Raw genomic sequence first — 27,743 nt, 5'->3', positions numbered from 1 at the left:
AGTAGTTTTCAACAGAACATGAACATAAGTAGAAAACATCTTTATTCATACATGTGTTGGTTATCATATCGAGTTGTTTAAACGTACACCTCCTACTTATTTAAAGGCTTTACTTACACGATATCCGTATCTTTACGAATACGTAGGCGAGTTACGAGAGTTGTAATACAAATACGACCTACTATACAGTCCCATGATGAGTAAAAATGCCGATTCATTATACGTGTGCGGTCTACTGTTATACATGTAGCAGCTACGTATCTTACGTAGCCCATGCCAGTACGTAAGGACCCAGTCACCTGACGCTAGCTCGCAAGCTACGTAAAATACGTAGACAGTGCCATGATGAGTAAATATACAGATTCATTATACGTGTGCGGTCTACTGTTATACATGTAGCAGCTACGTATCTTACGTAGCCCATGCCAGTACGTAAGGACCCAGTCACCTAATGCTAGCACGCAAGCTACGTAAAATACGTAGACAGTGCCATGATCAGTAAATATGCATATTCATTATACGTGTGCGGTGTACTGTTATATATGTAGCAGCTACATGTCTTACGTAGCCCATGCCAGTACGTAAGGACCCAGTTACATGACGCTAGCACGCAATCTACGTAAAATACGTAGACAGTGCCATGATGAGTAAATATACCGATTCATTATACGTGTGCAGTCTACTGTTATACATGTAGCAGCTACGTATCTTACGTAGCCCATGCCAGTACGTAAGGACCCAGTCACCTGATTCTAGCACGCAAGCTACGTAAAATACGTAGACAGTGCCATGATGACTAAATATGCATATTCATTACACGTGTGCGGTCTACTGTTATACATGTAGCAGCTACGTATGTTACGTAGCCCATGCCATTACATAAGGACCCAGTCACCGGATGCTAGCACGCAAGCTACGTAATATACGTAGACAGAGCCATGATGAGTACATATGCCGATTTATTATACGTGTGCGGTCTACTGTTATACATGTAGCAGCTACGTATGTTACGTAGCCCATGCCAGTACGTAAGGACCCAGTCACCTGATGCTAGCACGCAAGCTAAGTAAAATACGTAGACAGTGCCATGATGAGTAAATATGCATATTCATTATACGTGTGCGGTCTACTGTTATACATGTAGCAGCTACGTATCTAACGTAGCCCATGCCAGTATGTAAGGACCCAGTCACCTGATGCTAGCACGCAAGCTACGTAAAATACGTAGACAGTGCCATGATGAGTAAATATGCATATTCATTATACGTGTGCAGTCTACTGTTATACATGTAGCAGCTACGTATGTTACGTAGCCCATGCCAGTACGTAAGGACCCAGTCACCTGATGCTAGCACGCAAGCTACATAAAATATGTAGACAGTGCCATAATGAGTGAATATGCCGATTCATTATACGTGTGCGGTCTACTGTTATACATGTAGCAGCTACGTATCTAACGTAGCCCATGCCAGTATGTAAGGACCCAGTCACCTGATGCTAGCACGCAAGCTACGTAAAATACGTAGACAGTGCCATGATGAGTAAATATGCATATTCATTATACGTGTGCAGTCTACTGTTATACATGTAGCAGCTACGTATCTTACGTAGCTCATGCCAGTACGTAAGGACCCAGTCACCTGATGCTAGCACGCAAGCTACGTAAAATACGTAGACAGTGCCATGATGAGTGAATATGCCGATTCATTATACGTGTGCGGTCTACTGTTATACATGTAGCAGCTACGTACCTTACGTAGCCCATGCCAGTACGTAAGGACCCAGTCACCTGATGCTAGCACGCAAGCTACGTATAATACGTAGACAGTGCCATGATTAGTAAATATGCATATTCATTATACGTCTGCGGTCTACTCTTATACATGTAGCAGCTGCGTATCTTATGTAGCCCATGCCAGTACGTAAGGACCCAGTCACCTGATGCTAGCACGCAAGCTACGTAAAATACGTAGACAGTGCCATGATGAGTAAATATGCATATTCATTATACGTGTGCAGTCTACTGTTATACATGTAGCAGCTACGTATCTTACGTAGCTCATGCCAGTACGTAAGGACCCAGTCACCTGATGCTAGCACGCAAGCTACGTAAAATACGTAGACAGTGCCATGATGAGTGAATATGCCGATTCATTATACGTCTGCGGTCTACTGTTATACATGTAGCAGCTGCGTATCTTATGTAGCCCATGCCAGTACGTAAGGACCCAGTCACCTGATGCTAGCACGCAAGCTACGTAAAATACGTAGACAGTGCCATGATGAGTAAATATGCATATTCATTATACGTGTGCAGTCTACTGTTATACATGTAGCAGCTACGTATCTTACGTAGCTCATGCCAGTACGTAAGGACCCAGTCACCTGATGCTAGCACGCAAGCTACGTAAAATACGTAGACAGTGCCATGATGAGTGAATATGCCGATTCATTATACGTGTGCGGTCTACTGTTATACATGTAGCAGCTACGTATCTTACGTAGCCCATGCCAGTACGTAAAGACCCAGTCACCTGATGCTAGCACGCAAGCTACGTAAAATACGTAGACAGTGCCATGATTAGTAAATATGCATATTCATTATACGTGTGCAGTCTACTGTTATACATGTAGCAGCTACTTATCTTACGTAGCTCATGCCAGTACGTAAGGACCCAGTCCCCTGATGCAAGCACGCAAGCTACGTAAAATACGTAGACAGTGCCATGATGAGTAAATATGCCGATTCATTATACGTGTGCGGTCTACTGTTAAACATGTAGCAGCTACGTGTCTTACGTAGCCCATGCCAGTACGTAAGGACCCAGTCACCTGATGCTAGCACGCAAGCTACGTAAAATACGTAAACAGTGCCATGATGAGTAAATATGCATATTCATTATACGTGTGCGGTCTACTGTTATACATGTAGCAGCTACGTATGTTACGTAGCCCATGCCAGTACGTAAGGACCCAGTCACCTGATGCTAGCACGAAAGCTACGTAAAATACGTAGACAGTGCCATGATGAGTGAATATGCCGAGTCATTATACGTGTGCGGTCTACTGTTATACATGTAGCAGCTACGTATGTTACGTAGCCCATGCCAGTATGTAAGGACCCAGTCACCTGATGCTAGCACGCAAGCTACGTAAAATACGTAGACAGTGCCATGATGAGTGAATATGCCGATTCACTATACGTGTGCGGTCTACTGTTATACATGTAGCAGCTACCTATCTTACGTAGCCCATGCCAGTACGTAAGGACCTAGATACCTGACGCCAGCACGCAAATTACGTAAAATACGTAGACAGTGCCATGATGAGTAAATATACCGATTCATTATACGTGTGAGGTCTACTGTCATACATGTAGCAGCTACGTATCTTACGTAGCTCATGCCAGTATGTAAGGACCCAGTCACCTGATGCTAGCACGCAAGCTACGTATAATACGTAGACAGTGCCATGATGAGTGAATATGCCGATTCATTATACGTGTGCGGTCTACTGTTATACATGTAGCAGCTGCCTATCTTACGTAGCCCATGCCAGTACGTAAGAACCTAGACACCTGACGCCAGCACGCAAGTTACGTAAAATACGTAGACAGTGCCATGATGAGTAAATATACCGATTCATTATAAGTGTGCGGTCTACTGTTATACATGTAGCAGCTACGTATGTTACGTAGCCCATGCCAGTACGTAAGGACCCAGTCACCTGATGCTAGCACGCAAGCTACGTAAAATACGTAGACAGTGCCATGATGAGTGAATATGCATATTCATTATACGTGTGCAGTCTACTGTTATACATGTAGCAGCTACTTATCTTACGTAGCTCATGCCAGTACGTAAGGACCCAGTCACCTGATGCTAGCACGCAAGCTACGTATAATACGTAGACAGTGCCATGATTAGTAAATATGCATATTCATTATACGTCTGCGGTCTACTGTTATACATGTAGCAGCTGCGTATCTTATGTAGCCCATGCCAGTACGTAAGGACCCAGTCACCTGACGCTAGCACGCAAGCTACGTATAATACGTAGACAGTGCCATGATTAGTAAATATGCATATTCATTATACGTGTGCAGTCTACTGTTATACATGTAGCAGCTACGTTTCTTACGTAGCCCATACTAGCACGTAAGGAGCCAGTCACCTGATGCTAGTACGCAAGCTACGTAAAATACTTAGACAGTGCCATGATAAGTAAATGGGTATCGTCTTGGGTCGTCCCATTAGGTTTTTGCCAAGTTCTTAAATTAGTCCTATTCTGCTTTCGTCACCCATTCTACATTCGTCACTTTTGTCGGTGGGCTTTCTCATCTTTGGTCATATTTGTTGTTTGCCTTTTTCTTATTCCGACCTATTCCGGTATTCTTCATTATCTTGTTTGGGCATGTTCGATGTTAGTCTACCTCGTATTCAGTCTCATTAATTATTCGTCATTTTTCTTCGACACGTTCGATATTGGTCCCATTCGGTTATTGACAAGTTCTTAATTTGTCTTATTCTGTATTCTGTCATATTCTTCATTCGTCACTTTCGCTGGTAGTCTTTGTCATCTTTGGCCATATTTGTTGATTGTCTTTTTCCCAGTGTGGTTATCAATTTCATCATCCCTTCCCTCCCGTGAGCGTCATAGAAGTCGCCCTGAAGAAGGTTGACAGCAGTTACCAAAGCTTTAATCAGTCTGAAACTATCTAAGTAGCCATACTACTGTGCCCTGGTCTAAGACCAGGCACGGCACGACGTAGTAAGTCCCGTGTCCCCGTTTTGGATTAATCTGCCCTACATGTGTATTGTTTAGGATACATTTAATTAATATTTAAGTATAAGGATTATTGTTTATGGAATCAAAACAAAAAACAAGACAAATAGTAAATGGGACGAATATCGAATGGGACGAATATCGAACGGGACGAATATTTAACGTGACAAATAGAGAATATGTCCAAATTTCAAAAGATCCTAAATAATAAAAATACGAAATTAGAATAAGACCAAAGACGATATTACGAATAACGAATGAGACTAAAATAAAATCGGGCAAGTGCGAGTCGGACTCGCGCACGAAGGGTTCCGTACCATATAAAAAAAAAAACAAAAAAAAGCAAAAAAAAAACGGTCACCCATCCAAGTACTGACCACTCCCGACGTTGCTTAACTTTGGTCAAAAATCACGTTTGTTGTATGGGAGCCCCATTTAAATCTTTATTTTATTCTGTTTTTAGTATTTGTTGTTATAGCGGCAACAGAAATACATCATCTGTGAAAATTTCAACTGTCTAGCTATCACGGTTCGTGAGATACAGCCTGGTGACAGACGGACGGACGGACGGACGGACGGACGGACGGACGGACGGACGGACGGACGGACGGACGGACGGACGGACAGCGAAGTCTTAGTAATAGGGTCCCGTTTTACCCTTTGGGTACGGAACCCTAAAAAGAAATTGACTAACATCGAACATGCCCAAAGAAGATGATGACGAATACCGGAATAAGCCGAAATAAGAAAAAGGCAAAGAACCAAGTATAACCAAATATGAAAAAGACCACCGATGAACTTGATGAATGTAGAATGGGTGACGAAAGCAGAATGGGACTAATTTAAGAACTTGACAAAAAACTAATGGGACGACCCAAGAGTATACCAGTAAATGGGTCATTCCACCGTTTCGGGTGTTACACTTGAACTCATAAAATAAGGTTTTATTCGATATTGTAACAGGAACTAGGAGGTTAAACTATTGATTTATCTACTACTTTGATAATATTTTCTTTTCCTGAACACACATAATTTAAAGTATAAGAGCAATAACGAGAGACTCACTAAAAAGTAGCTGTTTCGGGTGTTACGCGAATTGGCCTATAACTTCTGACCATCAGTACCAAAATGCATAAATTAGCGAATTTTCTCAAGTAACCTCCAGTTTTATTTATGTCAAGTAATAATAGTCCTTATAGTCTACTGAAACACTAAAGTAACACTTAGTATCACTTTTTATTTAATTTTAATATAATAAATTACCTGTTTCGGGTGTTACTCATGGTTCGTTTCGGGTGTTACGAGTACGAAATTAAGACAGATTTATACGAAATCACGGCCATTTTATTGAAAATATTGTCTTTTTAATAAATTCGATTAAAAACATAAGTATTAAATGCTGAATTATTATAAAATACATTAGTCTTAACAACAAAAAGTGTTTCTCGTAGATATCATAATTATTTTTCTTTCAATGCGAATATTTCTGAAAATATTCCCTTAATCAAAAAATGGTTGATGGTGACACCTATTCATTTTGAGAAATCTATCCAACGACACCCCACATCACAGGATTAAAGGCGAAAATAAATAAAAAATATGTTGTACAGGAGCTACCCTAAAAAAATTTTTTTTTTCATTTTTGTTTTACTACTTTGTCGCCATGATTGATTTATGTATCCATGCCCAATTTCAGCTTTCTAGCACTAACCACCACGGAGAAAAGCCGGGGACAGACAGGCGGACGTTTCGGGTGCTACACAACTTCAAACTTTAAAACATACGATTAAAGCAGACGCTAAAACAATAATTACTACACATTTGAATAGATTCACATCATAGCCTTTCTTTGGCAAAACATGTTTGGCTATAGTTAATTACGGGGAAAGTTACACATATTTTTGTCTCTTTTTCGTTTCGGGTGTTACTTTGAGACCACAGTCTAGAATACTCTTCTAAAAACCGATTAATCCATGCTTTTGATGCTAGCACGCAAGCTACGTAAAATACGTAGATAGTGCCATGATGAGTAAATATGCATATTCATTATACGTGTGCGGTCTACTGTTATACATGTAACAGCTACGTATCTTACGTAGCCCATGCCAGTACGTAAGGACCAGTCACCTGACGCTAACACGCAAGCTACGTATAATACGTAGACAGTGCCATGATGAGTAAATATGCCGATTCATTATACGTGTGCGGTCTACTGTTATACATGTAGCAGCTACGTATCTTACGTAGCCCATGCCAGTACGTAAGGACCCAGTCACCTGATGCTAGCACGCAAGCTACGTAAAATACGTAGGCAGTGCCATGATGAGTAAATATGCATATTCATTATACGTGTGCGGTCTGCTGTTATACATGTAGCAGCTACGTATCTTACGTAGCCCATGCCAGTACGTAAGGACCAGTCACCTGACGCTAACACGCAAGCTACGTAAAATACGTAGACAGTGCCATGATGAGTGAATATACCGATTCATTATACGTGTGCAGTCTACTGTTATACATGTAGCAGCTACGTATCTTACGTAGTTCATGCCAGTACGTAAGGACCCAGTCACCTGATGCTAGCATGCAAGCTACGTAAAATACGTAGACAGTGCCATGATGAGTGAATATGCCGATTCATTATACGTGTGCAGTCTACTGTTATACATGTAGCAGCTACGTATCTTACGTAGTTCATGCCAGTACGTAAGGACCCAGTCACCTGATGCTAGCACGCAAGCTACGTAAAATACGTAGACAGTGCCATGATGAGTGAATATGCCGATTCATTATACGTGTGCGGTCTACTGTTATACATGTAGCAGCTACGTATCTTACGTAGCCCATGCCAGTACGTAAGGACCCAGTCACCTGATGCTAGCACGCAAGCTACGTAAAATACGTAGACAGTGCCATGATTAGTAAATATGCATATTCATTATACGTGTGCAGTCTACTGTTATACATGTAGCAGCTACTTATCTTACGTAGCTCATGCCAGTACGTAAGGACCCAGTCACCTGATGCAAGCACGCAAGCTACGTAAAATAGGTAGACAGTGCCATGATGAGTAAATATGCCGATTCATTATACGTGTGCGGTCTACTGTTATACATGTAGCAGCTACGTATCTTACGTAGCCCATGCCAGTACGTAAGGACCCAGTCACCTGATGCTAGCACGCAAGCTACGTAAAATACGTAGGCAGTGCCATGATGAGTAAATATGCCGATTCATTATACGTGTGCGGTCTACTGTTATACATGTAGCAGCTACGTATCTTACGTAGCCCATGCCAGTACGTAAGGACCCAGTCACCTGATGCTAGCACGCAAGCTACGTAAAATACGTAGACAGTGCCATGATTAGTAAATATGCATATTCATTATACGTGTGCAGTCTACTGTTATACATGTAGCAGCTACGTATCTTACGTAGCCCATGCCAGTACGTAAGGACCCAGTCACCTGATGCTAGCACGCAAGCTACGTAAAATACGTAGGCAGTGCCATGATGAGTAAATATGTCGGGCTCGCAAAATTTCTAATGGCAAAAAAAACTAATGTTACCGGAACGTTGCGATCTCGGTGAAAAAATTGGGCAAAGGAGGCAGCATATATATTAGGTTCGATAAGAATGGGATTTGTGTTTGCAAGTGGAAAGACTATTTATGACTTAAATTTTATGTTTTTATCATCTAATGACTACAAAATCCTGCCTTTTTTGGTTGTGACGCCTGTGACTATATTTTTTGTCATTCGTGTACTTTAATAATGAAAATATACCAAATTTACTTCCTTTAAGGTAAAGCGCCCCTGTTTCGGCAGGTTAAGGCTCTTGAGAGTTTGTATATTTTTTTAAATATTACTAAGCATATCAATACCTTGAAAGCTTTTGAGTAAGTTATATTAGTTCTTTGTTTCGAATTTTTTCGTGGACCTCTTATTTGGCTCCCATTTCGTGATACAAATTTAGGTCAGCTCCTAAGTTCGTGAATTCGTGTCCCCTGTTTCGGAATAAAGTATTCTTAGAGTAATTGGTGATAATTTGCTGATAATCATTTTAAATATTTAACGGTCTTACCTACTTACGAGTAATTGTAAGGTCAAATTAAAAGTAATATTTTAAAATAATGTTAAATTGAGAGCTAGCTTAAAGTTTTTTGTACTCGTCGAGTTTAATGGTTGAATTAAGACTTTGTAAACCATATGGGTACTTTAATACTTGATTAAAAGCCGAACTATATAAATTAAAAAAATTAAAAATATATAATAATAATAATTAAACTGAAACCGGTTCACGGGTATCTATTGATGTACCCGTGAATGGGTTCCAGCAGGCGTTCTACATGACATCAAATTTCTCCAAACGGCCTCTACGTGTTGGATCCATATCCCCACGCACGCCTTTGTAAATTACCGGGCTCGAAAGACCCGAGAGTTTTAAAACGGAGAAACAAATAATAATTATTTACAAAAAAAATTTACTATCTTATACGTTAAATATAAACATAGACAAAAATAAATCAAATAAATTGAATTATAAATAAAATTGTGCTAGTAGTTAATATGAGAATATACGTGGAATATACCTTAAAATTTTTAACTCGGGTCACATTCAAACTCGTTTTATGAGAATTCTAGTGAAAAAAACGTATACCGAATTTCGCTCAAACGAAACTTGATGAAAAACATTAATTGTTTTCTAATTTATTTTTTTAATTTTCTTCGATGTTATATTTAAAAACAAGCACTCATAATGTATCTAGAAAATCCTTGATTCGTTAGTGGCACGAAATAGGAGACACACGAAAATTAAAATGACCGCTATTTCGTGAGTCGATTTATTGCAATTTTAAGGTATTTCTAGGCATATATTCAGTCTTTTTTCTTATCAAATCAATTACTAAGGAACCCACAGAAACACTCCCAAAAACTTTTATTCGAATGGGTTTAGCTTTTCCTTCCTATAAGCTTAACAAGTGAGAGCACGCACCTTACGCCTAAAAAAAGTGCACGCATACAACACAGCTGTTCGCGGCCTTCTGACAGTTTCGACCGTCGTATTACTCTCAGTTTAATCACTAAAATATTGTTTATTATTTTATTGAAGAGATTAAATAATACAGATTTTTTACATATGTATAATTTGAATAAAAAATATTTGAATTCCTTATTATTTGCGCCACAAACAAAACTAACGAAACAACGTACTAACACGAACTTGGGGCCCTTTACCTTATTTATGAAATATTTGTATTGAATATTGTATCACGTCCAAGGTCATATTTTACTTTTACAGTATTTTGTGTGTTTTATTAAAAACGAAGACTTATACTCACATTCCCTAATACTGTACCTTTATATTCGTAATTTTTTAATGACTTCATTGTAAATTTATCATTTTTTGTTGAAAATAACCGTAACCGATTCTAACCGATATTCGGTTATTTTTCGGGCATAACCGTAACCGAAACCGGTTATGAAGTTCGGCCGGTTATTGCATTCCCTACAGGGCAAGCTATGCTGGCGCCATCTGCTAAATACTTTGACCGGCCAACCTCATTTGTGGCGTTTTCCTTGGATATGACACCGTAGGATTGTGAACCCGTTAGTTTGTAATCTAACGTAGGTTAGGTTAGGTTAGATTGTAATCTCCCTACCGTCCGTTTATAATTTAACTAGCGATATTATAAACTGACGACTGACGAGTGTTTACAATTTTACGGTGACATATAATTATATTGCCTAATCCCACTGCGGCCTCTCGATAAAATCATGGATTCGTCAATCGATAAATTAATATTCTCCCAGGACTATACAATTCAGTCATTCTATGATTAAAATAACTAAACAATGAATCTAAATTGTCCTGTCCAAACCTTAACCATCTAAAGATAATTAAAAATCTGTTACGCGAAATATAAAATGTACGAACTATATCTTTCTATTTTCGCACCGTGAACCACGTTCGATGTGTTGCCTCCCTGTCACACTTACGTACGAATTTACAAGTGCGACAGACAGGCAATACGTCGAACGCGTTTTGCGGTTGGTCTTGGTGTAGGTACGTCAAGGTACGTATTTTTACTCGCTGGCGTACTTAAATTAAGATGCGTTATTAGAAAGCGTGTCCTTGGCGAGTGTTGCCAACATAACGCATTTCACGTCAAATCTAGCGGATTAGAATAAATCGTATCCCACCCATGAGTCGTGGGATTGGGGATTGGAAAGCGCTCAGGCCCGGTGTATTTGCCTTTCTTTTGCTAGAATAATACGCAAGAGCGATAGAGAGGCAAATAGACGATCGAACGATAGAAATTGTTCGCGGTAGCCTACCCCCAGGTCGAGTCAAAGGGCCTACCGAGAAACACTAAAATCGAAATTTCGTTGTCTGCCTCTCTATCACTCTTAAAGAGGCAGATAACTACATTTTTTAATTACCTATATAAAGTTTTAGCATTTTTTTAGCACATTTTAAAATCATCTAGCATATTTCTGGCATAATCTAGAATCTAGACATGTCTGGTATTTTTTCAAATTCCGAGTTGGCAACACTGCCCACCCCACGGTCAAACCACTGATACCAGTCGCGAGAGAAAACAAACGAGCGTCGGCACGTTTTTGCTATGGCGGTGTATTAAAAATTGTTTAATTGTGAAAAGACTATCTGTGACGATTCTGTGTCTGTGTATTAAGTGCCAGGAACCTCGGAACATTAAATTGAAGCATCAACAAGAGCGGGGGCTCTGCCCCTGACCACCTTTGGAGCCGGCTTCCATCCCATCGAGAGGCGGTTAGCAACAGGTAATTACTGTGTTATTTCAGTTATTTGTTTGTGTACCTAGTTGATGATATGTAATTGCCTGAACATATATAGGTATGGGTTGGTGATAGGTAATTAAATTAAAATAATAGTTGTTAGCAGAATAATTATTTAATTTTGTTCTATACTAAAATCATTCATTTTCATTAAAGATGTTCGTCAAATCTATTATCCATTTAAAAGTTTAAATGGTAGGCTTGTCTGGGGAATAATGTGTCGCGGCCATTTTGACGTGAAATGTGGTTTGCAAATTTGCAAATGATTAAAAACCGGCCAAATGCGAGTCGGACTCGCGCACGGAGGGTTCCGCACCATCAAAAAAAATCCCTTAAATATTTATTTTATTTTATTTTTAGTATTTGTTGTTATAGCGGCGACTGAGATACATCATTTGTGAAAATTTCAACTGTCTAGCTATCGCGGTTCATGAGATATAGCCTGGTGACAGACGGACGGACAGCGAAGTCTTAGTAACAGAGTCCCGTTTTTTACCCTTTGGGTACGGAACCCTAAAAAACTGACTGATTAAAGGCTTCGTCACACAGGCGCGTTTTCCGGGCGGGGCGTGAGCGTTTTGTATGTAAAAGCGGATGGATAGGAATCATTCTAGATTATATCTTCATAATTTTTCATACTTAAAAACACTGAATTAATAAAATTATACTAATGCAGCAGGTGCCCAAAATATAATAAGCAGACAGGTGGTTATCTACCTTGTTTGGTTGATACCTTGCTATTAACAATTAGCATAAACATTGTTAGAAATGATTAAATTGTAAAAAGTCTCAACTGAGCTGGCATCTTTCTTGTCACCATACACTTACTATAAGTATATATTAGAAAGGGAATATACTATTAGAAAGGGAGTACTGCCATATCCTTAGCACCATCCCATAGGTGCCATTTTAGAAATGAAATTTAGCTTAGAGTCTATTCGGAAAGAGAAGAATAGTGAAACATATAAAAAATAACTACAAATGTATTTTATATGACTGATACCATTTTTTTATTTTTTGTTACAATTTAAATTCTTTAAGTAATATTTTACAGGCGTTTAGAAATTTACAACATGAACTGGTCCATGGATGAGGGCCTAGACAACATGATCATCAGTGGAGCCCTGTACAGAGTGCCTATTGCTGTGGTGCGGGACCGGAAGCAGTTTGGCAGGATTGCAACCACTGCCAAACCTGTCATAACAATTTACAACTGTGTAGGGAATGTTATATCAAAGATTTTGGTAATTTCTTTAATATCTTAATTCCCTTTTAAAAATCTTGTTAACAGTAAGTTAAAAATGTTGTTAACCACACATTTTCAAGTGTCCTGTTAACCTCTGTATTCTTATATCCCTGATTCTTAATCCCTAAATAATATTAGAAATGCTAAAGAGGTACCTACTCTCAGTCTGTCTGTCTTCACGCTTAAACATCTGAATCAATTAGCATATTATTTTCAATTAGCATGAAAAATGCCTTTACCAGGATTTGACCCAGGCTTTGTAGTTTGAAACATACCATCATCTGTGATATTTGCAGTGGAACAGCGGAGTCCTGGTCCACATGGGCTGGTCGGACGGGGAGCAGCTGCTGTGTGTGCAGGAGAGCGGAGATGTGCTCGTTTATGACATGTTTGGCGCCTACCAGAAGACATTCAATATGGGGCAAGAAATTAGGGACACTAAGGTACCTATCATATTCTACTTATACATAAGGATATATTTATGTGTAGGTGTGGGGTAAGTGTGGCTGGCCTTTACAACTTTAATTTGAATTAGATATTTCTATGAACAAAAAAAAATACTTAGCTAAACACACTGAATTTACCTAAATGGACTACTGTGTTTATGTAGAAATAACTATATAAAATAAAATGACTCGATTTTATTACTCTTTACTTAACTAAGAATGTACAAGAATGAATGGTACTTATATAATGCACAGTTATACTCGTATTATATGTGCCGATGCATTTTTCCTCCCCTACTCTACTACTATATTCCCTAATATATTGTTTATACTGTTTGTGAACAGGTCAGCAAAGCACAGCTGTTCTCAAATAGGACTGGCTCTAACACCAACCGCTGAGCAACATCTCCAAGCCCAAAGTCAGGCCCGTACCAGATCTGCCACGTAAGTTGTTCAATTTGTTATATTTATTAAAATAAAAAGTGTAATATAACATTTCTTTTTATGTTCAACTTGTTTTTAGGGTACCCCAAAACAAAAGGAAACAACTAAACCCTTATAGGATAACTATATTGTCGGTCCGTCCGTCTGTCTGTCAACATACAATTATCCTTATTACAATAATCCGTACTATGAATATTTTAAACATACTAGAAAGTTAAATGGTGGGGACTAGAGACAGGTTTATTCCTATACACAACTTGTTCTGTGCGTGGCTTCTCTTGTTTCTATGTATACCTGGCAGTACTGAAAGAGAATGAGCTAAGTATTTATTATTTATGACTGTGACTGTTTTTAGATTCAATTTGTTTACCCCAAAATCAAGCAAAGTTACTATCCGGTATCACAGAATAAGTAATAGTATTATCATACAGAACGGCCACGCACCGCCCCGCCCCGACTCTCTCATTTAGGGTTGCCAGATCGAAAGGCGCTATTATTGGGAAACAATATACATTTTTCGGGATTTTGGGACTTAAGTCGGGAAAAAAATACATTCAAATAAAAGTAATCGTGGGGACCTCAGGTGGGCGAAGTCAGCAGGAAGATGTTCGCGGCAGTTGCTTCCCTCAGGAGATTACGAAACTTCCTTCCCATTCCTACTAGAATTGCCCTTGCACAAACTCTTCTTCTCCCTATTCTGGATTACGCTGACGTTGCTTATCTCGATCTCACTGAGGAGCAACTTAATAAGCTTGAGCGTATCCAAAACATCTGCATACGGTTTATATTTGGGCTCCGCAAATATGACCATGTCTCCCACTTCCGGTCGCAGCTCAAATGGCTCCCTATTCGCCTACGTCGTAACTCCCACGTTTTGTCACTTCTGTATTCCATTCTTTTTAACCCCGCAACTCCCCGCTATCTTAAAAACCGTTTCAGCTATCTCCGTTCGGTTAGGTCCTCCCAGAATTTGCTTCTTTCTGTCCCGTCATCCTCGTCTAAATTCTATACAAATTCTTTCACTTTTCAATCTGTACGACTATGGAATTCTCTGCCTGCAGACTTAAGGTGCGCCCAGTCTCCTTATTCTTTCAAGAGACTCGTTAAAGTTCACTTTTTATCTGCTCCGTAATACTTTTACCTGCTTCCTTTTCCCTATAGCTGGCATTTTTACGTATATATATGTATATATATGTGTATATGTATATAATTTTATGTATGTATGATATGTGTATTTATGTAAATCTTATTTTATTTTATTTTTGCTAAAATTCTTATATTGAATTTGAAACACCTACTGACATGACATAAATTTATTAATTTCCGCTACCTAAAGGTTGTCTGGAAGAGATCGCTTTTTAGCGATAAGACCGCCTGTTGTTTAACCTCTTCTTCCTGTATTATTTGTATTGTTTTCTGTAATGAGGTGTGCAATAAAGAGTATTTGTATTGTATTGTATTGTATTGTATTAAAAACAACGATATTTTACATTATTGGCACTACGTCAGCTCGCTCGCTCGACGACAGTTCGGAACTTCAAATTATTGTTTTATAACGTGAAGCTGTTTTTCGGGACAATTTTCACTTTGTCGGGAATCGGGAACACATGCTAAAAATCGGGAGAATCCCGCCAAATCCCGACCATCTGGCAACCCTACTCTCATTACCTCGCCCCAATTTTTATCATTTTATTTGTTATGAAATGGAATTTTGATGTTTAATTATAGTAAGTCGGTTTGCTGCTGACGACACATATTGCTGATTTTTGACAGGAAGTACCACCCGGAAAATTTTGATGTTCTGGCAAATAGTAGACCAGTCGGTCATAACCTACGATCCGAAAAAAATCTAGGGGTGTCACTACTTAACAATCGCAAAAAAAATATTGAACTTTTAATTTTGTCCTAGTTTTCTATTTTTTATGACAATAAAAAAACATTTAAAGTGAAAAACTGTCACAATGTCACAAATAGGATGTTGATACTTAGCATAAATATTCTTCACTAGAAGAGGTAGCCATAAAAAAAAACAACAGGTTGCACTCCGGGAGTGCCGACAGAAGTGAAAACTCAATGACTAGTCCAAAATGTCTGCAGCACTATGTATAATTGATCCATCCTCCTTTCTATTGAAAAACTTTAGTTACGAAATTGCTGGTCGCAGGTTGTTGGTGAGCTTGTTTAAAATTTGAAATTCAAATTTATAGCGTTAATTGTTTAAAATTCGAATGGAAATTGTAAAGTTACCTTGCAGACCTCGCATCTTAATATATTTGGTCATGATATTTTGAGTTTTATTCACCAGTACTAGAGTTCACTTTTATTAGCGATATCATCAAGATGTCGCTTTATTGAATTATGTCATTGAGTTTTTCTTTATTGATTTAAATGCCATCTAAATGAGTGGCCATCTAAACCTTACGGTCACATGATCGCCTTACGGTCACGTGATCGCCTTACGCTGTCTTGAGTTTATCATTTTTTCCCCACCTCAAAAAGTGCCCAGCGCCGCTACAGAAGTTTTCACTTCAAAAAAACAGTCTGTTTAACGTAAGGGCCGATTTACTATCGGCCTGGCCACGACATTGGTCTAAGGCGATCGGCGGCGGCGACCGGCGGTAAGTCGCAAAAACAATAACCCGGCGACGCATTATGCATGCCATGAGCCTTGTCGCCGAGCGGCAACGCGCGCGGCGTGCACCGGGCGACCAGCGGCGGCGGCGAGCGGGGAGGGGCGCGACTCGAACATTTGTATCGGGCAGCGCAGGCGATGCCACGACTTTAGAGCGGCGCGACTGGCCTAGGCGGTGAGACGGATCGAGCGGTGCGATGCGGAACAAAACATTTTGTTTTTTTCTCGAGCGACATGGACACGGAAGCGTATATTATTGAAATTTTAAATGTACTTTCGCGTATTTAAGTATGTTGTAACGTCTCCACACTCATTCTTGTGTATTCGTTTTTTTCTGGGTGCTTTCTATACACAATATATAAAATACTAAACTAGATGTAAATAAATTTGTCGTCCTGTATTTAGCCCATGCACCCATTGACAAACAATTAAATATATACTAGGCACTGAAGTGCCACTTTTGAAAAAAAAATCATGTTTTTAAAGACGTCTACGTCCCAGCCGCTCCTAGTCGCTGCCGCCGCTACTAAAAGTACGTGGCATGCCTGGCGGTCGCTCGCGTTTGCCGCGCCGCCAGCCGCCCCGCCAGTCGCCTTAGACCAATGTCGTGGCCAGGCCGTATGGAAAGCCGACTATGGCCTTTATACGATTTTATGATCTTTTGTTACTTTTTAAAATAACCATTGCCAATTGTTTCAGATGACGACACAGAGACTGTAAGGAACGTTTGTCTTATGCTTCTGGCATATGTCATAAACGTATCGCCGGCTCGAAAACGGAAAGGCGGGCTCTGAAGTTTTCTCGTGCGGAAATATGCGACGGATTTTTCAAGCAAGTGTCATCAGAAACACATGTCATTAGCTACATAATCGAGAAGAGAGAACAATACATGAAATAGAAGTGGACTATGCAGCCATTTGTTATTTTACTATTTTTTGTTACTATTCGTACACTCAGTATTTTTTTGTATTTGTCTATTATTCTTTTAGGAACATATGTACACCCTTAAAACATGTCTTAAATCAGAAATAATAGTAACACAATTTACAATTACAGAAGTAACAAGTGAATGTCATTATTGTTTTAGTCACTAGAGTCCCAGATCAGTCAACAGAGTGATCACTACCTGTGAGCGTCTATCAAATGGTGTTCTTATGTTGTAGAATCCCAATTGGATAAAAACCCACAGATCATTACATTCTTCGGGATAGCAAGCTCCGGTTGATTGGTATATTTTAAAGACACAGTCTATGGCAGTTACAAGTTTTTCGAAACGGTAAACAGTTTCGTTGACGACAACGTATGCAGCGTTTACATTCGAGATTAAAAAAATACCCAGTAGTTACCACTATCTTAGTTTGGTGGTAAAAGGTGGGGAAAAAAATTCCAGTAGTTACCACTGGTAACAACGTGGTGGTAACTAGTGGGAATAACCCTTGATCTTAAGCATAGTATTAATATAGTACTTTTGTTTGTAGGTATTAAAATAATGGTCAACAATAATCTGTCATAAAATGTTGTAAAATAATACAGTTTCAAACTGATTAGTTTATGTTAGTTTGTTTGTAATATTTCTATTGACATAAACATTGGAAACACTCAAATGCATATTTTTTTCTAATAGCTCACTTCAATTAGCAGTCCTTTACCTAAAAAAATTGTATCGTACTTGAATAGGTTTGCTTAAATAGGTACTTAATATTTGTAAAGCTCCAAGTAATTATAAGTTAATGCGGTTTTTTACTTTATTAAATTGAAGAACCATGCAAAACTACGTTTACGTAATCTGCCATGTAATTCTCTAAGCAATGTCGTTCGTGAAATCCATACTTGCATTGATATTAAACCTAAAATTTGTTGTCAATGATGTTGATAGGAGAATGTCATGGCTGGACAGGTGCGATAATGGCTCATGATCAGTAAATAAAATGTCATCCTACGTATGTTGATAAGTCGGCCAGGTACCGTACCGTATAATATTTATTGTACTATTATCGTGTATCCTAATAGGTCTACATAGTAGCTTTGTATAATTATAATGGTATAGGGAGTATTACTGCAATGTTCTGCCGCCAGAGTGCAGCACTAGCACAAACTGTAAACCATATAAGAGTAGCTTATAATATACTATGCCGTAAACAGTTTTTAGACCAGTTTTCACAGATTATTTGTTACGAACAAATATGACATTGATGCATGTTGGAGGTTTGTTTACTGTTTGTTCTAGTGGCGCCCCCCACGCAGTTTTGCGTAATATTGCCTATTATACTTAATACTTACACTAGATAATATTTATGCTGGTCAGTTGTCGTACTGATTTGGGTTCTAGCCTCCCGAGTCCCGCTTGTAATTTTTGCAGTTTTGAATTTGGAACCTTGTAGGTACCTATTTTATTTTAATCTAAAATTCGATTTGGATTAAAGCCTTTATAAAGGCCTCAGGGACTCAGGAGGCTAGAGTCTGATGAGCGAAAAAAAATGAGTTTTGACATGACGATAGTATCAACCTTCAAGTTAGTTCCTTTACCTACCACGACTCATGTTTTTTCGCACAAACTCTTAATAATTGTGTTTTACGTATGTACATACACTGTGACAGGTACTGTACTAGCTCAGGCAAAGAATATAACGGTGCGGCCTATGTATGTATGTATCGACAGGTACTGTAATTGCTCAGGCAAAGTATATAATGGTGCGGCCTACGTATACTTAAACGTATGCCTGACAGGTAACTTACTGGCTCAGATCCAGTGTATAATAGAACATCCTACGTACGTAGCGTAGATATGCCGGTGAGGTACCGTACTGATTCTTGTCCAGTATATAATGGAATATCCCACGTATGTAGTACAGTTGTCATCAGATATATCTGAGCGGCCAGCGAGCTCACAAATATCTGAACATGCCTTTATTGTCAAGGTGTTACAGTGCGTGTTCAGACATTTTTGACCACCTCGTCCGCCCCGATATATCTGATGGCGACTGTACTACGTACGTGGGATATTTCATTATATACTGGACCAGAATCAGTACGGTACCTCACCGGCATATCAACGTACGTAGGATGTTCTATTACACACTGGATCTGAACCAGTAAGTTACCTGTCCGGCATACGTACATACGTAGGCCGCACCATTATATACTTTACCTGATCAAGTACGGTACCTGTCCGGCATACGTACATATATAGGCCGCACCATTATATACTTTACCTGAACAAGTACGGTACCTGTCCGGCATATGTACATACGTAGACCGCACCATTATATACTTTACCTGATCAAGTACGGTACCTGTCCGGCATACGTACATATGTAGGCCGCACCATTATATACTTTACCTGAACAAGTACGGTACCTGTCCGGCATACGTACATACGTAGACCGCACCATTATATACTTTACTTGATCAAGTACGATACCTGTCCGGCATACGTACATATGTAGACCGCACCATTATACACTTTACCTGATCAAGTACGATACCTGTCCGGCATACGTACATATGTAGGCCGCACAATTATATACTTTACCTGAACAAGTACGGTACCTGTCCGGCACACGTACATACGTAGGCCGCACCGTTATATACTTTACCTGAGCAAGTACAGTACCTGTCCGGCATACGTACATACGTAGGGCGCACCATTATATACTTTACCTGATCAAGTACGGTACCTGTCCGGCATACGTAAATACGTAGGCTGCACCATTATATACTTTACCTGAACAAGTACGTTACCTGTCCGGCATACGTACATACATAGGCCGCACCGTTATATACTTTACCTGAGCAAGTACAGTACCTATCCGGCATACGTACATACGTAGGCCGCACCATTATATACTTTACCTGATCAAGTACGGTACCTGACTGGCATACGTAAATACGTAGGCTGCACCATTATATACGTTACCTGAACAAGTACGTTACCTGTCCGGCATACGTACATACATAGGCCGCACCGTTATATACTTTACCTGCGCAAGTATAGTACCTGTCCGGCATACGTACATACGTGGGCCGCACCATTCTGTACTTTACCTGAGCAATTACAGTACCTGTCCGGCATACGTACATACGTAGGCCGCACCATTATATACTTCACCTGAGCAAGTACATTACCTGTCCGGCATACGTACATACGTAGGCCGCACCATTATGTACTTTACCTGAGCAACTACAGTACCTGTTCGGCATACGTATATACGTAGGCCGCACCATTATATACTTTACCTGATCAAGTACGGTACCTGTCCGCCATACGTAAATACGTAGGCTGCACCATTATATATTTTACCTGAACAAGTACGTTACCTGTCCGGCATACGTACATACGTAGGCCGCACCATTATGTACTTTACCTGGTCAAGTACGGTACCTGCCCGCCATACGTAAATACGTAGGCCGCACCATTATATACTTTACCTGATCAAGTACGGTACCTGTCCGGCATACGTAAATACGTAGGCTGCACCATTATATACTTTACCTGAACAAGTACGTTACCTGTCCGGCATACGCACATACGTAGGCCGCACCATTATGTACTTTACCTGAGCAACTACAGTACCTGTCCGGCATACGTATATACGTAGGCCGCACCATTATATACTTTACCTGATCAAGTACGGTACCTGTCCGGCATACGTAAATACGTAGGCTGCACCATTATATACTTTACCTGAACAAGTACGTTACCTGTTCGGCATACGTACATACATAGGCCGCACCGTTATATACTATACCTGAGCAGGTACAGTACCTGTCCGGCGTACGTACATACGTAGGCTGCACCATTATATACTTTACCTGAGCAAGTACATTACCTGTCCGGCATACGTACATACGTAGGCCGCACCATTATGTACTTTACCTGAGCAAGTACAGTACCTGTCCGGCATACGTACATACGTAGACCACACCATTATGTACTTTACCTGAGCAAGTACAGTACCTGTCCGGCATACGTATATACGTAGGCCGCACCATTATGTACTTTACCTGAGCAACTACAGTACCTGTCCGGCATACGTACATACGTAGACCACACCATTATAAACTTTACCTGATCAAGTACGTTACCTGTCCGGCATACGTACATACGTAGGCCGCACCATTATATACTTTACCTAAGCAACTACAGTACCTGTCCGGCATACGTACATACGTAGACCACACCATTATAAACTTTACCTGATTAAGTAGATTACCTGTCGCCATACGTACATTCGTAGGCCGCACCATTATATACTTTACCTAAGCAACTACAGTACCTGTCCGGCATACGTAAATACGTAGGCAATACAATTATTTACTGGACCTGACCCTAACCAAACCTACACATACGTAATATACACCGTGCTTTCATGGATAATTTTGGGCGTATCGACAGCTACTTATTGTAAGTAGCAAACACCCTACCTACTTATTGTACGTAGGAAAACGTGCCAGTGGTAAATTACGTAGCCGTACCAATTACTTTTATCAGTAGCGCGGCTACTTACGCTTAACTACGTATGCAACATTGTGCCGGCTATAAACGTCATGCTGTATCATTTTTCCAAGTATTTTCCGTATGCGGGCTACTTAAAATTTTCTCCGTGTAGGTACCAACCTCCCTCGACAAAGTCTATATTAGTTTCTTATGAAACGCGATCGGTGATCTTATCTTTTTTTATATAACATAGGCAATGCTATTATAACTCGAGATAGCTTATAGGCGTTCCAATATTCCTTAAATTGTACAAATTGTACAGTTACTCTTTAGTCGCGCCCAGCAAGCTATAGCTGTGCACGTGCTAATGAGCTCCCGCTTCAGCGTGTAGTTAATTAGATTTATCAAATACCTAAATAAAATATCGCACAATTCGTTACTATTTTCTCCATTTTTACTAATAAATCTTGAATTGTCGTCGTGTAATCATTTGGTGACGACAAGACATCAAAGACGGGAGTGAATAAATGAAAGGCTAGATTAGCCATATCTTTGACAAATGTGTCAGGTTCGCGTTAGGGATTTGCAACTGTGTATGATATTTATGATCACACTTGCAGATTTACACGAGCAACATTGTAACTAATACAGTCGACAACAAACCAATCTTGTTTACTTAAGATCAATGTGGAGAAGACCTTATAGTTATCAGGTAAGGCTTGTACGAGTATACAAGCTCTTTCGTCGCTTCTAACTTTTGCGCTTGTACACAAACTTCACTAGAGAAGGTGGGTAGAGCAGAAGGAGCGAAGTTCTTCCTTTCTGGCTGTGTCTGAGTGACGTACGTATACAAATACGAGAGTTCGTGCCAATTGACTGTCGTCTCACTAAAAAAAAATATGCCGGTCTTCGCCACATTGACCTTACAGCTCTTAATACAAGTATGTAGTTTCTGGGCTCACTATGAAGTGTTACGCTTCTCCGCTTCTTCTTCTTACTACGCTTATTCTGATTGTAATAACAGGTTATGAATATGATCTGTTTGTGTCAAAAGTGTGATTTCTTCAAACAGAACTGACAGATCATATCCATAAAAAATCCAAAGGAAAATAACTTGAAAGCATTATAGAAAGCGCCTAGACACGCAGCAATATGTCGTATACAAATAAGGCACATTTATTTAATAAATAAATAAGATCAGTTTAAAGTGCCGTAGCTATAAAGTTTGTGATGTATCTATCGCTATCAGATTATAAATGAAAAAGGCTCGATACCGATTAATTCCATATTGGCCATCAATCCGTATCGATAGGATTCCAATCATTCCCGCCCAGCGTCGGTTGCATAATGGCTCAGTTTGCATTCGTTACTGTCCTTTATAGGCCCAATTTGCACGCTCAATGGCTTTGTATCGTTGTATTCATAAAATATTTTTATCGGTTACCCTTGAGGTTTTTTTGTTGCGGATTGTTTTTAAGCTACAAAACTATTCTTCGGAATTGGAGCATTCCACGGGCTGTCCCGTGCAGACGCTTTTTATATGATGTGTTGCGAATTTTTTTTCGGCATTTAAAGCAGGCCATTATTTTTCTGTTTCGGCATATTTTTTACCATTTGTCATAGATGACAATGAAACTCTTTAAACCTGCTGTTAGGTAGGTAGGCGCGTCAATGAAACAAGACGATCCGGTATAGACTGACGTTTAATGTACAGATAGTAAACCCATATACTCTGAAACCTTTTTTCATACTGAGGTGTTGCACGGTTTTAGCTAGTATCGTAGGGACTATTGTGGATCAGATTAAGTAGGATATTTTTGAAAAGAGTTGGTCATATTAACATGAAATGGTCTGTACGGATACGATGTTTGCGCGCATACGTTGGAATTTAACATCTTACAAATATTATCAATACCTAGCATATGATTGGCGCGACATCATCTCGCGACGAGATAGACTACCCGTCTTTTTCTGTTAATTAAAGAACAGGTAGTCTATTATCTCGCCGCGAGATACTATCGCGCTAATCATGTGCCAGCCCGGCAGGTATATCAACCTTTACACGTTTTGATACTGACTGTATGCGACTATTGTCTCCTCCTGCATCGTATTTTAGGATCCGAACCGTGCCAAGAGGCGGTCAGTTAGTGTTATTATAAATAGGCGGACCACGGCGTGTCTAATTGTTTAGGACGGTTTAACTCTATGGTAATACACAAATCTGAGGGAGGAGTGGAGGCGAGCCGTCAAACGTGTCACAAAGGGAGACTTTCAATGATGACCACGACCGCTCTGTCAAGAGTGTCCCGATCAAGAAGAAGAATACACAAATCGCGGGCGTAGGGGTTTTAGGGCGGGTGATTGAACAACAACTTTTATATTTGAAATACGATTGTGTTTATCTATTACTTTGACAATAAAATTGTGATTGATACAAAAAGGGAAAACAGCCGTTTAAGTATGAATAAGGGCATCATCATCCTCGAATTATCCCGGCATTTTGCCACGGCTCACGGCAGCCTGGGGTCCGCTTGACACCGCTATACTCTTTTCGAAAGCGACTGCCATCTGACCTTCCAACCCAGAGGGGAATGATTATGAATTATGATAATAAATTAGCAAACCGGTAGATATGTTACAATGTACCTACTGTTTTCTGCAGTATTTTGCACTACAAAACGCGGTATATCTGACACGATTTTTAGGTCTGTAACCTAAGGTAAATAGGTCTGTAATACATTGGCGCGCTTCGGAATGTTAGAAATTATTTGAGTAGACTGTACCTACCTGTCAAGAAAACACTAATATGCAATTTTCGCCAAGAAGTTAAATTTATTGGAAGTTATTTAAACAGCACTTACATGATTTATTTTATTACGATACTTAGTTGCTACTGTTCGTTCACTGTACAGTCGTCATCAGATATATCGGAGCGGCCAAGGCGCTCACAAATATCTGAACTCTAACGCCCTCACAATAGAGGCATGTTCAGATATTTGTGAGCGCCTTGGCCGCTCCGATATATCTGATGACGACTGTATGTATGACGAAAATATTTTTAATAATGGTCTTAAAGCATCTTACTAAATTGGCACAAAAACTTGTGTATTTTAATTTAAATCCTTTCTAAACTAGTCATATCAAATTGATACAAGTTTTCTGGTTAACGTTGACATTAAATACATGTACCTAATTTGTATTCAATGTGTCTGTCTGTCGTCGCAACATTTCTCTACTGACAACTGACATGTCGACATGACATGGAACAGAGAGCATCATCTTAATCGTTGTCTTGTAAGTGATCTGTCTTAAACTCTCAACATATCGGCACTACTTAAAAAAAAACCTATGGGAAATGATGAGGAAGAATGCAGACGTACTGCCTTTCAACTTTGAGTAGCAGACACATGATACGAGATTTTTTTAAGTACTGCCGATATGTTTCAGCTAATCAATCCACTTATAGTCTTATAAGGGTTACTACCGACTAGGCTAGGAGGCCGTCAAAGTATAACATATATATTATCTTAAGCTAATTATCAGAGCAATTTATATAAATTATTCCATAATTTTATTATATTAGATTATTATGCAGATCCCGGATAGTTGGACCCGGGTATGTCCTTAAACTACGTCCAAGACCACCGGTGGACGGGCAGCAGCGTCCCTCAAATTCGGTGTACTCGACTGCGATCGCCAACCCGCCTGCCAAGCGTGGCGATTATGGCATTCACCCTCCAAAAGGGGGAGGCCTATGTCAGCAAAGGGGGAGGCCTATGTTCAGCAGTGGACGTCTTATGGCTGAGATGATGATGATACAGATCAAATATATAATACTAAGAAATTCACAAAAAGATCGTCATGCACCAGCATAAATCTGCTTATTATTCTCATCTAATATATGAGCATAACGACAATTGTCTCGTCACATACAATTGTGTTGGAACAACATCATAGTGACACGTCAGATTGATCGTGCTACCGCGTGTATACCTCAGGCAAATGTCATGTGCACAGATCATACACTACTAGATGGAGTATTCAAGTCGGCAACTAGTGACGCCGCATAGCACTGCCTTTAAAAAGCTCGCACAAACAGCAACACTCCTATTAACGGTACATCGGTGGACCTTATTATAAAACCGACCGACCGATGTACAGTTAACAGTTTGGGCGATATCGTCCTTTAATCGTCATCCTGTAGTCTGTTGTGTGATCCAAGTTTCTTTTCCAGTTATAAATTACCTCAGAAGCGTTCCAAAAAGTCATTATCACACGACGGCACGAACATTGGACACTTTATTTTTTGTAAAAAGCCTTGCCTTTCTTTTGCGACATCGCTCATGTAGTGATTTATTAGTAGGTAATAACTTTTATAATTAGGAAATAAGAAAACGAGACCGTTCTGTTATGTTGTATCTTACATTACTATCTACTTGTACCATATGTAAATTACAATTATTGACGATATTATTGTTCTGGCGGTAAACATGGATTGTAAGACTATAAAATGCTGTAGGATGCAGAGGCGACTGGGTGTACGCAGCAGGGATGTTACGGAGCCCCGGTTCCGTTTCCGTTAAGGCGGAACTTTCGTTTGGTATTACACATCCGTTTCTGTTCCGGTTCCGTTATGTTTGAAACGGAAGTTATAACGGATGTCAATGCTTCGCGCGGGGGCGGCGTACTTCAAAAACAAACAGGTTCATAATCATCGCCCCGCTTGCCACGTGCTACGCTAAATAAAATTTGTTGTTTGTTTGTATACTTAGTTTTATTCGTGTTATTAAAATTAAAATCGTATGTGTTCTGTTGTGTACTGACTACTGACTGTGTGTAGTATGTGTGGTGAATGTTAGTGTGTAAAAAAACGCTTAATGAAGCCGAAATCAAGTTCGATTTGGAACTATTTTGATGAAGTTAGTGGGGACACGGCTAAGTGTAAACTTTGTCTGAAGGTTTATTCTAGAAAGGGGAAAACGACTATATCGTTAAAAAGTCAGGCTCCGATTCTGGTTCGGGTTCCGTTTCCGTTAAACTAAATTGAAAACATCTGTTCCCGTTTTCGGTTCCGATCAAACCACATCCGTTACATCCCTGGTATGCAGTCACAACATAATTGTATTTAAAAAATGAAAGAACGCTAATGACTGGTGGCAACGAGTCTTCCTAAAAACATCATGGCTCTACGGGAGGTAATCTCTCGTCATGTACGAACACTTGTCGTGTTGTTCGTGGAGTTTAGTTATTGTTAATTTGAGCAGCCAACCGGCGATGATATGTGACGATCATTATGCTAAGTTTAGGCGGACAATGCCGGGTAATAATGTGGATCGTGCTAGATGGACTGCATCGAAATATAGGCTAGTTTGCTATATCTAGACTAGCTTTTGCCTGCGACTTCTGCGTGGAATTAGTGACAGCAGCTAAAGTAGGTATAGCGCCTGGATAATGCTAATAGCAATCATTCAATTCGCGCATCAATTCGCGCATTGCTTACTTCAATTATTAGGCAATGCATTAACTCTTTCAATTCCACCCCCTTTGCACTCTCTTCATGGATGATTTCCGACATAAAAACTATCCTATATCCTTCCCCGGGACTCAAACTATCTCTATACCAAATTTCAACTAAATCGGTTCAGCGGCTTAATCGTGAAGAGGTAACAGACAGACAGACAGACACACTTTCGCCTTTATAATATTATATATTAGTATGGATTAACTAAGAGACACATTCAAACTTAGGTACATTGTGAGTATTCAAATTGATATCATTTTCGTGTTACAACGTAAGTTTAAAGGCCGATACAAACGGACTACAATTTGTACCCACCAACTGCACGCCACCTGCAACGTCGGCGTGCAGTTCCCATACAAGTTGCAGTCGAGTTGCAGTCCGTCTGTACCGGTACCGGCCCTGAAAGTGGTT

General features: G+C 39.7%; 2 protein-coding genes across 4 annotated transcripts in view; both read left to right on the top strand.

Annotated features, from left to right (window-relative positions):
* LOC134801822 (heterogeneous nuclear ribonucleoprotein L) overlaps window positions 1-27,743 on the top strand; it is a 722,115-nt gene that overhangs the window by 392,623 nt on the left and 301,749 nt on the right. The gene's annotated exons all lie outside the window — the stretch shown is intronic.
* On the top strand, window positions 12,679-13,697 carry LOC134801719 (vacuolar protein sorting-associated protein 16 homolog). The gene is made up of 3 exons (XM_063774317.1): window positions 12,679-12,850; window positions 13,149-13,295; window positions 13,644-13,697. Exons 1-3 carry the CDS (start codon window positions 12,680-12,682, stop codon window positions 13,695-13,697), a joined length of 372 nt encoding a protein of 123 aa, XP_063630387.1. The 5' UTR covers window position 12,679.

The sequence above is a fragment of the Cydia splendana genome, chromosome 23 (assembly GCF_910591565.1).
Source record: "Cydia splendana chromosome 23, ilCydSple1.2, whole genome shotgun sequence".
NCBI lineage: Eukaryota > Metazoa > Arthropoda > Insecta > Lepidoptera > Tortricidae > Cydia > Cydia splendana.
The sequence above is the reverse complement of the archived record's forward strand: the minus strand, read 5'-3'. Positions and strand labels throughout refer to the sequence as shown.

Bases quoted from the DNA above. Each gene is read 5' to 3' on its own strand.
- LOC134801719 (XM_063774317.1), top strand. From the start codon at position 12,680: ATGAACTGGTCCATGGATGAGGGCCTAGACAACATGATCATCAGTGGA. The intron at 12,851-13,148 runs GTAATTTCTTTA...TGATATTTGCAG, and splicing joins ATGTTATATCAAAGATTTTG to TGGAACAGCGGAGTCCTGGT. The intron at 13,296-13,643 runs GTACCTATCATA...GTTTGTGAACAG, and splicing joins AAGAAATTAGGGACACTAAG to GTCAGCAAAGCACAGCTGTT.